At 45.1% G+C, this 13,811-nt stretch overlaps 1 protein-coding gene across 4 annotated transcripts in view; it reads left to right on the forward strand.

Annotated features, from left to right (window-relative positions):
• Positions 1 to 4,972, forward strand: part of LOC141097197 (ATP synthase subunit C lysine N-methyltransferase-like) — a 34,199-nt gene extending 29,227 nt beyond the window's left edge. For all 4 annotated transcript variants that reach the window (XM_073584301.1, XM_073584302.1, XM_073584300.1 and 1 more), the window contains one exon: positions 4,376 to 4,972. In XM_073584301.1, the coding sequence (XP_073440402.1) occupies positions 4,376 to 4,549 (174 nt within the window). In that variant the 3' untranslated portion in view covers positions 4,550 to 4,972. The remainder of the gene's footprint in view (positions 1 to 4,375) is intronic.
• The last annotated feature ends 8,839 nt before the right edge of the window (positions 4,973 to 13,811 follow it).

Here is a 13,811-nt window from a genome sequence, read left to right on the forward strand (position 1 = left end):
CCCATGATGTCACTCTTCATAGGAGAATCAAATAGGAGAACTACTTGAAAGTGGCCACCTTAAATACCTTTTCTCATGATTTGATACACCTGACTATGAAGCTCAAAGCTCAATGAGGTTACAAAACCAATTTAGTGCTTCAGGAAGTCAGTAAAAAGTAGTTAGGAGTGTTCAAATCAAGAAAATGATAAGGGTGCCCATACTTTTGCACCGGTCAAATTTTGTTTAAATGCAGATTGCACATTTTCTGTTAGTACAATAAACCTCATTTGAATCCAGAAATATATCTGAGTCCATCAGTTATTAGATATATGAAACTGAAATAGCTGTTGCAAAAAACAAAATTGTTATAAAGAAAAAAGGTTAACATTAATAGGGGTGCCCAAACTTTTACATATGACTGTATTTAGGTTGAAGCTTCCTCCATCTCTCTGCTTTCTTAAAGACTTACTTCCATAGATTCCTGCTGAAAGAATTTGTCCCCTTGATGGTGTCGCCTTTGTCCCTGCCTCCACTGGTTGCTGTCGATGACAGTCTAGAGCAGTGTTCCCCAACTCCAGTCTTCAAGAGTCACCAACAGGTCATGTTTTCAGGATTTCATTAGTACTGCCCAGGTGATGGAATTATTGCCTGTGCAGGTACTTCAGTTATCACCTGGGCCATACTAAGGAAATCCTGAAAACATAAACAGTTAGTGGCTCTTGAGGACTAGAGTTGGGGAACACTGGTTTAGAGTATGAGGTTCAGAGAGTCTGTAATTCCCTACAGTACCTCATACATTGGAAGTGATATGGACCAGAGTAGAGATCCTGGGCTCCAGCCCGATCTGTGAGGGCAGATCCACTGGTCAGGGCCTTTCATGCTAGACTTCCTGGGAAGCATAAGGGTCCGGTGTCCTCACTGGAAGAGGGGGTACTGTCACGGTTTTCAACATTGACTGTGGCCGAGTGAGAGCTCGCCTGCCTATGGGATCTGGTGTGTTCTGGACTGTCAGTTTTGTGAGTGACAGTCCAATCATCCAGTCTGTTCCTGGGGCATGCTGAGTTGGCAGCAATGCAATCTGACAGCAATGCTGCTCAATCTGGTCTAGTCTGCGGGCGTTTCCACAGGTACCTCCCATTCTTAATCATTTACAAGGTATTTATCGGACAAGCTGTTAGTAGCCAGTATCAGTTGTAGCTTTACTTAAGTTAGGTGTGTTTTGCTTTGCCCTATGATTCTTTGCTCTAATCTTGTTTCTGGACTTAGGATTTGTCGTGACTTTTCTTGTGGATTATCCCTCCTGCTCTTGATGCTCTCTAACTTCTGGTATCTGACCCCTTGTCTTGACACAAACCCTTCTGGCTTTTGACCCCGGACTGTTCCCTGATCACGCCTTTGTATTACTCCTCTGTACTACGAGCCCTCCTGGTATCTGACCTCGGACCTCCTGACTAACCTGTTTAAGGGTGTGTTTTCACAGTCAGTAAATGCTGAGGATTGGACGCTGTGTACAGCCGCAGCGTCCAATCCACAGCGGCCAGATGTTACAGCATAGTGGAGGGGATTTTATGAAATCCCATCTCCACTATGTGTGCAGGGACGCCTCCGGCTTCCCTGCGTAACCGGATATGCAGCATGTCTATTTATTTTGCGGAGACACTCAGTCACCGCAAGATAAATATCACCATCCTATGTATAGAATGCGGTGATTCCGCATGGTTCAATGAACACATGCGGAATCACCACGCGTGAGCCGGTAGCGCTTTGGACGGAGCTGGGTCTAAAGCGCTGCCAATACTGACTGTGGAAAAATACCCTTAGAACATTTCCGCAACTCCCCTCCGCGGGTAAAACGCATGCGGAATTCGCATGCGTTTTCCTGCAAAACACAAGCGTTTTGAGCTTGCAGAATGCCAGCGCTTTCCCAAGCGATTTGAAGCATCGCTTGGAATAGTGATTGACAGGTTGGTCACACTTGTCACGCATAGTGCTTGACAAGTGTGACCAACTTTTTACTATTGATGCTGCCTATGCAGCATCAATAGTAAAAGATAGAATGTTAAAAATAATAAAAAAAATAAGAGAGATACTTGCCCTCGGAATCCTCCCGGTCCTCATCGGTGATGCCGGCAACTTCCGTTCCCAGGGATGCCTTGTGACAATGACCTCTGATGATGTAGCATCACGCGGGACTTCTACGTTATCAGTGGTCATTCTCGCAATGCATCCCTGGGAACAGAAGTTGCTGGCAGCGCCAATGAGGGCCGGGAGGACTCCGGGGGCCAACAAGAGGGTAAGTACAGTATATCTCTAATTTTTATTTTAATTCTATGTTTTATACTGGAATATGGCACCCAGTGCATGGAGGAGAGTCTCCTCTCCTCCAGACCCTGGGTACCATCCGCACATGAAGCGCTCACTTTACACATGGTGGGCATAGCCACATGCCTAAAGTGAGTGTTTCAATGCAATTCTATGGCGGCGGAATCGCCGCGGTTCCGCAGGATTAATGGACATGCTGCGGATTTTGCCGCTATGCAATTCCGCGGAGGAAAAATCCGCAGCATTGGCACAGCAACTGCAAAATCCCATAGGATTGCATGGGAATGCGTTTTGTTAGCGTTTTTTAAGCGTTTCCGCAGCGGCAAAAACGTGGCGGAAACATTTAAAAAATGCAACGTGGGCACACAGCCTTATGGTTTGTCTGTGAGTTGTGACTCGGCATCACAATTAGCCTGTTGAGTCTTCAGCAGTGTGTGGAATGGCACTTGGGCATGTTTCTTTTTTTGCACATCCTTGTGAATGGCAGAATGTTCTAATTTCTACCTGAATTCAGTCATCCGCGAATCTGTCCGCTCATCTCTAGTTGTCAATCTACTTTCCCAGAGAATGGAGAATGTTTTTCAGCCACATTGGTTGCCAATATGGGAGCTTAACATGAAACTCGTATAAGTGGAGAACTGAGGACCTTCCATTTGCAGGTTGAGTTTTTATTTTGTCATTTTAGGTGCAGATACTCCTTGATTTTTCTCCTCCATTGGGGAGTTGCAGAGAGGGCGAGCAAACATGACCTATAAAGACTTCTAATAATAATGTCCTCATTACCGCCATCACCGGCACAGAACTGGGTTATGAGCAGATTATTTCTTCTGTCATTAGTTCTGCGTTTGCCATTCAGATTTGTACAGAAAAACCTGAGTGTGAAGTTCATTTCTGCACTTCATTAACTTTATGTCCTGTGCAAAATCATGTAATTGCTCTTTTAGTCCATAAAACAGGTAATTTGCAAACACAGAATTAATACATCACCTAAATTTGTAAATGCAATTAAATGGGCGATGACTATCAGCTGGCTTATTAGGCGATAAGCCTGTCTGTTATATAGGAATATCAAAGGCAAGATGGCGCTAGAGGTTTCATTTTACTCGGCATGATTGGAAAACTAGGGCAACAACTTTATGAGTCACTATTGGTACTATTCCTACACCAGAGATAAGCTATTGCCAGAAGTGAGCAGAATATTCTCACTGAAAGACTAGTAAGGCCTCTTTCACACATCAGTTTTTTGCCTTCAGGCGCGATCCGGCTTTTTTTTGTAAAACCGGATCCGGCAAAATGCAATGCCGGATCCAGTTTTTCCCCATTGACTTGCATTAGCGCCGGATTGTGCCGGATGGCATTGCGTTTCATCTGTTTTTTGCCGGATCCGGCAACTTGTCTCATTCCGGCGTCTGGAAAAAACGGCTACTGTAACGTTTTTTTGTCTCTGGCGAAAAAGCCGGAAGCGCCGGATCCGGCGCTTCCAGCTTTTTGCTACAATGAAAGTCTATGGGCGCCGGAATGCGCCGGATCCAGAAAAAGACGGATCCAGCCACCGGATCCGGTTTTTTTAAGTCTGCGCATGCTCAGATCCAATTGGCCAGCCCCCAGGAACAGATATAACCTGCTAGACGGATCCAGCAAAAAAACGGATCCGTTTCTACAGTTCTCCAAAATTTATGCCGGATCCGTTTTTTCTAAAAATAGCCGGATCCTGCCTGACGGCAAAAAACTGATGTGTGAAAGTAGCCTTACCCAGCTGCCATGTAGTCCTCCATTGGCATGGCGCTGTAAAACCTGCCCACACCACTGATTGGCGGCTTTCTGCCTATACACAGTGCACACAGAAAGCTGCCAAACAGTGATTTTTAAAAAAAAAAAAAAATACAACAGGGCAGCCTAGTTAATGAAACATCACTGGAATCAGAGTATCTGTCCCTACATCATGCTGCTCTTAGATGGGTTAGCAAAAACCTGGTGACAGATTCTCTTTAAATCTAATGCAATGGATTTGCAGTAGTAGTAATGTAATTTTACATTTATGGTTATCTGACAGACTTTTTTTTTCATGGAGGTGGAAACCCTGAAGAAGAAGTTGGCTGATGAACTTCCTGATGACGCCAGGGTGATCGTTTGTCGATTTCCATTAATTGGATGGTCCCCAACATGTACTGAAGGCACTGGGCTGGACCAGGTCTGGGCATACGATATGGCCAATGTCAGAAGGGTTTATCAGCCGATGTCGTGAAGGAGATCATTTCTTAACAGTAAAACTTGAAGAGCACCAGCTCACAAATGGAAATTCAGCTGTAACTTCTGAATGTGAATTATCTAAGGGCTTATCCACTAGTACTGAAGATGCATGAAAAATGAGTTTTGGGTGAACCATTTTAATGGTGGAGTAATCTTAACTGTGTCTAACCACTGGGGACCCCACCAAGATGGGAGGCTCGTTTCTCCCCAACTGCAAGACCACACCTAAGAATTAAGCAGCATTAGACTGCATGCCCTATCGCTCCATTCAAAGTCCGTGGCGCTGATGGTGGCAGAAACTGAGGCCCTGATTCATTATTTTTTTCTTATTAAGTAATTTTTTTTGTCTTCTCTTTCTGTTTTCACTGGTGGACTGTTTGTTTGAAGTTGGAGCAAATTAAAAAATTCTTGCGTAAAATGTTGCACAATATTTTCAATAACCTTTAAATAGGACCTTTTACCAGCTTGAACATGTTCAACTGGCCACGTCATGGAATAGTTTAATTCTTTAATTTCTCCTCTGTGTTGTGGTAATATTAACTTGCAAAATTTAGGTCATAACTGATAAGTCCAATGAGGCGTTACCATAAATTTATCTGGGGGCGTGTACTTCTTCACTTGTATGATGTTCACTAATCCTAAGCAGGAGACGTCATACAGGAGAAAAAGAGGAGAACACGTCCTCCAAAATAGATTTTAGCAGATTTCTCATTGTGAGACATGTAATGACAGCCAATCTGCTCCTCAATGGTCTTATTGCAGATCTCTGTGTAATTACAACATTTTGAGAACAGATTACTTGGCACCTTTTGAGCTTTCATCTTAGGGCAATCAGTGTCCTTGGGGGAAGATACAGCTGGGCTGACTGTACTCTGAGAGGAGAGTTGCAGACCTGTTTGTAATTATTCAAAGCACAGCTCTCCTGTATAGTTTGTCCTAAAAGGAAAGCTAAAGCGTTTTAGTAATTTCTATTCTTCTATTCCAGACACTTGTAATCACACCTAGCTCTGCAGTGAGACCAGAGCGCAGAGCAGATTGTCCGTCTGTCATTATGTGCACACTGAGAAACCTTCTTGAAGCTATAGTGGGGGTGTTTGTTTTTTTCCTCCTCCAGGATGTTGTTGCCTGCGTATGATTGGTCAGGGTCATGCAGGGGAAGAAGTAAACGCCCCCAGAGAAAAATCTATGGCATCACCCTCTTGGACTTAACATAAATTAAAACCTAAAGTTTACAAGCTAATATCTCTGTAACGCAGAGAAGTCTAAACTGTAAAACTTAGTTTTTCTAAGTTCTGCAGTCACTTTTCCATGATCTGGCCAATTTAACATGCTCAAACTGGTTTAGTCTTCAACTGCACAAAATTTTTTTTTCCCTTACGTCCCTCCGGACAGCACCATGGAGGACGTCCTTCCTTGCCCTATAGTGGGACAGGATCAGAGAGAGGTTAAAAGGCCCCTCCCACCTCCACCCTCCAGTGTTTTTTCCTGTCCCGGCAGGGGACGGTTGTATGAGAGGTTACTCTTAGAGCGAAGATAGCCTGTGGACATTTATTGCTTTCCTTTCCCTTGGCAGGTGGTCTGTGGCTGATTCCTCTCTGGGAGAGGTCCCTCAGCCGTCATTCGTTGTACCAGACGGGATTGAGGGTCTCAGCCCTCTCTTCCCCACTGTCAAGTGGACCGTGGCTGACACCTCTTGGAGAAGTTCCTCAGCCAGCCTGCATGATGGGCTCAGGGGGATCGTGCGGCGCGTCCAATCCTTCCCCCTGTCAAGGGGCCCAGGGCCGACACTCCCCGGTGGGGAGTCCCTCTGCCCCAGAGACCAGTCGAGCGGACGTGCTCCTGGGTTGAGCCGCTCCTCCCGGTGGGAGGCTCTCGGCTCGGACGCCGGCCGGCAAAACATGGCTAAATCCGGAAAACATGCGGTGGAGAAGGCCGCCGCGCCTCCGGCAACGTCAGCATAAGGTCGGTGTGCGTTCCACGGCAGAACGCGGAAGTGCAGAACGAGACAGGCAACAGCCTACTTTCTTGGATCTCGTGGGGCACAGGAAAGGAAATCACTGGCAGTATTACAACATTCCTGACCGAACGCCACTTCCCTCCATGGTAGGCTCTCGGCGTTACCAGCTGCCCCTGTCTTTCTAGCAGGTGTGGAGCCAGCACAGGTGAGTGCACGCTGGAATGTTGTGTTCAGGGCCTGGCCTCTGGGTTAATACTAGCCCTCATGCCTTGGTGCCAAAGCTGGGCCTAGAGCCTCATGTGCTGAGATATGCTCCACATATAAGCAGCTAGGCCTTGGACCTCTAGGCTGTAGTAAGGCCATTTGTCCAAGCTACATCTCATAATGGGACCTCAGTTAGTTGCAGACCAGGTCTGCACAGAGCCTTATGGCTGGACACGTGGTGGAATGCAACACAGGGTCTCCAGGGAGTCTGCTCTCCACCTGAGTCTCATTAATTAGCTCCTTCAGGTGGAGCTGGTCTGACAATTGAGATATATTATTCAGAGCGAAGGTTTATCCGGATCTCTGATTGCTCTCTTGGAGGTAGCTGGGGACCTGGCCTCTTGTTTGGCACCTTCAAGCAGGGCCGTAATCTGTGCATCATATTACATCATAGGGGCATCGTTTTGTCTCTGTGCATCGTATCGCCGCTGAACATCGTATCGCTGTGCACGACACATGGCCGCTGTGCACGACATATGGCCGCTGTGCACGACATATGGCCGCTGTGCACGACACACGGCCGCTGCGCACGACACACGGCCGCTGCGCACGACACACGGCCGCTGCGCACGACACACGGCCGCTGCGCACGACACACGGCCGCTGCGCACGACACACGGCCGCTGCGCACGACACACGGCCGCCGCGCACGACACACGGCCGCCGCGCACGACATACTGCCGCCGTGCACGATATGTTGCCACCGTGCACCATACTGCCGCTGTGCATCATACGGCCTCTGTGCATCAATCGGCCTCTGTGCATCATACGGCCTCTGTGCATCATACGGCCTCTGTGCATCATTGTGCCTCATATTGCATCATTGTGCCTCATATTGCATCATTGTGCATCATATTGCATTGCATCATATTTCATCATTGTGCTTCATATTTCATCATTGTGCTTCATATGGCATCATTGTGCTTCATATGGCGTCATTGTGCTTCATATGGCATCATTGTGCTTCATATGGCGTCATATTGTATCATTGTGCATCATATTGTATCATTGTGCATCATAATGTATCATTGTGCATCATAATGTATCATTGTGCATCATAATGTATCATTGTGCATCATATTGTATCATTGTGCTTCACGTGGCATTGTGCCTCATATTGCATCATTGCGCTTCACGTGGCATCATTGTGCTTCATAGTACCTCTGTGCATCATATGGCGTCATAGTACTTTGGTACATCATACGTCATCATATGGCTTCATAGTGCCTTTGTACATCATGTGGCTTCATAGTTCCCTTGTGCATCAGACTGCATCAGGGGGCTGCATAGTGCCTCTGTTCACCATGCGGCATCATGGGACCTCTGTGCAGCGTATTCCACTATGTGGCTTCATAGTGCCTTTGTGCTGCAACATAGAGCTCTATAGTGTCTGTGCGTCATACTGCATCATATAACTTCATAGTCCCTTGGTGCATCATATTGCTTCATAGCGCCCCATAGTGTCTTGGCACATCATATTGCGTCATGGCGCTTCTGTGCATCATATGGCGTCATAAGGCTTTGGTACCCCTGCGCCTCGGGGTCATTTATGGGTCCTAATACCTCTGTGCTTCATAATACCTCGGGTGCTGTGGCTTTGGGCCTCTGGCTTAGACCTTCTGACTTGGGCATTTTTGTGGGCCACACCTTGTATGGTTGGCCTACCACTTCACATTTTGTCTCAGGCCCCAACTCTGGTCTTTGTGTTTCGGGCCTAGACCCAGTTTCTGTTGCTTCATTCTTGGCAACTGGACTTAGCCAGACGAACAGTTATGCTTGTATTGGCCTAGTAACTTAGCATTTCTTCTATTTGGAACAGAACTCTAAAGTGAGTTACTGTCTTGAGGGCTAAAGGCAGGTCCCTCTCATAGTTAACTTTTAAAGGGAGACATACGTCTTTGGGGTTCATCCTTTAAGTGGACATAGTCTGGGTGCAGAAAATCCCATAAGGTGTGAGGAAACAATTCTTCCCGACTCCACATAGAGCAGTCGGACTGGTTTCCTTGATAGAGACCCGTTAGGCAGATTCTTGTCCTATAAATCAGTTGTATTATGTTTACCAGGGGTGGCATCACTACTTTTTGTACCTGGTGGCGGTTCAGCAGCCCTGCGTCAGGTGGCAGAGGATCCCATACTCGCTGCTCTTACGGGAGTCAGGGCTCCTAAGGTAAAGAAGCGGTATCCATGACTCTTGCAGTCGAGAACCCATAGTCCATCTGCCTCGCAATAGTCAATCCCCTCTGCGATGGGAGGAAACCTACTTCCCTCTAGTTAAAGAGTGTGGTTCCTCGCACCATAGCAGTCAGGGGTATAAATATCTCTAAGATGATTGCCTTTTAGGATATAACATATGAATAAGTTGACACATTTACAGTTTCTGAGCTAATGACTTGTATAGAAGCACACACTTAGTCTCCTCCGTTCCAGAGTCCAGACTCCCTGTGTCTAACATCAGTAAAACAGGCGTGAGGATCCACATTTCCCTTTCAATGCTTCTAATGAAAAGCCAATGTTGGTAGTGGCAGGAGTAGTTACCTGCCAGATGGAGTATTTCCTTAGTCTTAAATAATAGCCAACCCTTTCTTGAGGTTTAGACATGTAAACAATTCAGAATACACAGGACCTCCTGGATGAGTTGGGTACATACGTCTCAATACTCCGCTATTTTCCATGTACTGTTATTGCTCTGATCTGCCAGCGGAGCAGGGTCTCTGGCCTGCAGGTTTCCTTGTAGTATGGTAAGGTGGTCTCTAGCCAAGATTTAAGCCGAGCCCAGGAGGACCGACGAAGGAACTATCCTGTGTTATAAGCACATACAGCGAATTAACGGTCTGTACAGTCCTCTTTGTATTATGGCTGTGGTTATCACCATACCTTTTTCTGGGCAATAAGGTTTTAATCCTATTTCTGCGACTGCGGTGTTCATAAGTATCTATCACAATAACTGTAATTCACTGCGGTTCATTAGTGGTATTGGGGTGCAACAGGTTGTTCCACTGCAAATCTTGTTTGCCACATTCATACTGAAATTGGCCATTATAGACATATATCAGACACTCACTGCGGTGATTACCTTTGTAGATCCCTTTCGATATCTATATTTCTTCTCATCTTATAGATAATGTCTAGATCTAGCCTGGTTCTTACCTAGAACTTTGATCTGGGGGCTTCTGTACCCACCCTGAGACCTTTGCTTTGGTATTCTCCATGGTGCTGTCCGGAGGGACGTAAGGGAAAAAGGGAATTAGACCTACCGGTAATTCTGTTTCCTGTAGTCCCTCAGGACAGCACCCTTAGTTCCCTCCCTTATGTTTGTCTTTAGGCTTGCATGGAATCGATCGGTAGATTGTTCATCCATCAGGTCATCGTGGCTCGAGATGGGGATGGAGCCGCTAAAGGGTCTTACAGACGCGTTTGTAAGGGCATGTTTAGACCATTTCCATCCATCCTCGGTGGTACTTTGAAAAAACACTGGAGGGTGGAGGTGGGAGGGGCCTTTTAACCTCTCTCTGATCCTGTCCCACTATAGGGCAAGGAAGGACGTCCTCCATGGTGCTGTCCTGAGGGACTACAGGAAACAGAATTACCGGTAGGTCTAATTCCCTTTTTTTTTTTTTTTTACAGATGTTGCACACCTAAGGAACTGGCATCATTTTATTATAACTTGAAAAATCAGAAATGATGAATTGGTTGTAAACATCTGGGTAATGAAAACCATGCCCACAATTGTTAAGCAAGTGCAAAAATAGTAAAAAAAAAAAAAAAAAGTAAACAACAATAGCATAAAAAGTGGTGCAAAAACCACAATGACTGGATTTTAGACATTTTTATTGTTGTGACATTTACTTAAAAAAAAAAAAAAAAATTATAAAGCGGTAAAAAGAATTAAAATAAAATCGGGGCCAAAGTGTTTAACCTATTAATGAACAGAGCCTTTTTCAGTTTTGCCTTTTTGTTTTTCGCTCCCCTATTTTCCAGATCCATAACTTTTTTTTATTTTTCTATCAATATGGCCATGTGAGGGCTTATTTTTTGCGGAACAAGTTGTACTTTTCAACGATACCATTGGTTTTACCATGTCGTGTAACAGAAAACGGGGAAAAAATTCAAAGTGTGGTGAAATTGCAAAAAAAAGTGCAATCCCACACTTGTTTTTTGTTTGGCTTGTTTGCTAGGTTCACTAAATGCTAAAACTGACCTGCCATTATGATTCTCCAGGTCATTACGAGTTCATAGACACCAAAAATGTTTAGGTTCTTTTTTATCTATGTGGTGAAGAAAAAAAATTAAAAATTGCGCCATTTTCTGAAATCTGTAGCACCTCCATTTTTCATGATCTCGGGTTGGGTGAGGGCTTATTTTTTGTGCGCCGAGCTGAAGTTTTTAATGATACCACTTTTGTGCAGATACGTTCTTTTGATCGCCCGTTATTGCATTTTAATGCAATGTCGTGGCAACCAAAACAACGTAATTCTGGCGTTTTTGATCTTTTTTTCTCGCTACGCCATTTATCGATCGGGTTAATCCTTTTTTTTTTTTTTTTTTTTTTTTTTTTTTTTTTTTTTATTGATCGGGCGATTCTGGACGCGGCAATACCAAATATGTGTAGATTTGATTTTTTTTTTGTTTTATTTTGATTGGGGCGAAAGGGGGTGATTTGAAGTTTTTATTTTTTTTTTATTTATATTTTTAAACACTTTTTTTTTACTTTTGGCTTGCATCAATAGCCTCTATGGGAGGCTAGGAGCATCCACTACTCGATCGGCTCTGCTACATAGAGGTGATGCACAGATGCGATACTTTGGCGAGAGATTTGCCCAATTTTCGTACAAATTGTTGTATCTAGTTTTACAATTTTTTTTTATTTCATGTTTAAAAATCACAGTTTGCTCCTCATTCATTAATGGCCGGCATAGAAGGGAGTCGTGAATTAAAAATGGGGCAACTTATGGCAAGTTGCATCAAAATGTAGACATGAAAAAGTGGAGCAAAGTAAGTCAAGCAATGGAGGGTGTTCAGTAACCCAAGTGTGTAAAGGTGTGGAGGATTCAACATCCATTACGTGCTAAATTTACAGCATTTTCAGAGGGTGTAGCCTAGTTCTTTTTACTAGGGGCTGATCTGCAGTACGGTATTTGGCAGCGGCCATTACACGTTGGACACAATCCAGGCACCGCCGGGGCTGCTAGCATCGGATCAGTGGGTGTGAGGGTGTCTGACCTGCACCTATCTGATAGAAATGAACTATCCAAAAGATAGGTCATCTATATAATTTGCCCAGAGAACACTCTTTAAACTCTCATTAGAAAATCCAGAAGAGTACATTAATTTTTGTCATTGGCCCCTTCTTTCACATTCTTGCTTCAGTGATGGAGAAACATATATGGCCCCTAATGCCCTCCCATCTTCCTTCTCCATTTCCAAAGGACCCTCCAGTCCTGTATCCTGATTGTCTTCCATATACCTTTAATTCACCCTAAGGCTACTTTCACACTTCCGTCGGGGAGATTCCGGCGGTGTGCGGCGAAAAGCCGGACGGCCGGAAGCGGAGGCAGCAGAAGTAGCTGCGGCACAACTTTCGGCAGACTCGGCAGTCGTCACCGCAGTACGGGGGAAGACCACTTTTCGAGAGAGAGAGAGATATCCGGGCATGCGCAGAGGAGGAAAACTGCAAGTGGTGGCCGGATCAGGTAAAAGCCTGATCAGGCTGCCAGACGTTACCATTGCCTTTCATTGGCCCACAGAGCCGGAAGTGCCGCATGCGTGCATGTCCGGCTTTTTTCGCCGGACAAAAAAACATTGCAGCACGCGTTCTGTCCGGCCGCCGGACAGCAGATTTCAGCCGGATCCGGTAAAAACTGGAACAAACGGAAGCACATGCGGCGCGATCCGGCGCATGTGCTATTCAATGACAAAAAACGCATCCGGCTGAAAAAAAAACCAGATCCGTTTCTTTACACACATGCCGGATTGCGCCTGACGGCAAAATCTGGATGGGTGAAAGAGGCCTAAGACTTTATTCACACGTGACTGTTGTCTGTGTGCTGTTTATCGTCAGTACCACTTTAATTATAAAGTGGATTTATTCATATAAGATGTTGACTGATGGGCTTGTCCACCACTCACAGATCAGGGCATCGTACTGCATTGCCTCCTCGTTGTACAAGTAAATGCATTGGCAGCTGTATATGCAAGATCCGACTATACCCCGATTAATCAAGACCGATGATTTTCTCGCCGCTCTCGATGAGGGGACGCGGTGGCGTCAGTCGCTTCTAATTTATGAAGAGGTTGAATACATTTGAATACATGAATGTGGAGCATCTGATGGGTGGTGTGCCACACCAGAAACCGTACTCCATTCCCACACCGTAAGACTCGTGGTGTAGGAAGCGCCACAGCTGTACATGAATTAGACGAGTTGTGGCCTTGTGCCCCGTCACGCCCCAGCTTTTCCCATTTTGGAGGAGCTGGAAGAAATGCCAAGTGTTACAAAATATTTGCGCCACTCCAAGTCACGTCAAAATTATACAAGTTTTCAAAGCAATTTATGACAAAAATTTTGTCGAAATTGCTTTGATGAATCGGGGCCTTTGTAGCTACCAGATGTGCACCAAATTATCCATCACTGATCATAGTCTCGCTGCACATCTGGAGGATCCTTGCCGTTTCCTAGTGCATTAGTCAGGGTCTTGGTGAGTCTACCTTTCAAATGTGTTTTTTTTTTTTTTTTTTTTAATTTTTGGGAATTTTTTCCTTATGTGCGCTATGGAGGAATCTGGGAATGATTGCCATATTTCTATGGCTCTAGTCGTGCCCCCAGTCTTTTTCGTCAAGACTCAGAACCGTATATCATGTCACCACCAGAGGGCGCATCTGTTCTAATAAAGAAATTAAGCAGCATGGGAGGAACACCACTGTTCTGGTGTTTTCTAATGTAAATGTATAGAGTACAAGAATATGTTCATCACTTTTGATGAATTCCTTTTAACTTCTGATAATCATTCTGTTTTATGACGCAAGTTTTATGACAATC

Source organism: Dendrobates tinctorius, unplaced genomic scaffold (genome assembly GCF_039654945.1).
Source record: "Dendrobates tinctorius isolate UK_male_01 unplaced genomic scaffold, ASM3965494v1 ptg000083l, whole genome shotgun sequence".
NCBI classification, from domain to species: Eukaryota; Metazoa; Chordata; class Amphibia; order Anura; family Dendrobatidae; genus Dendrobates; species Dendrobates tinctorius.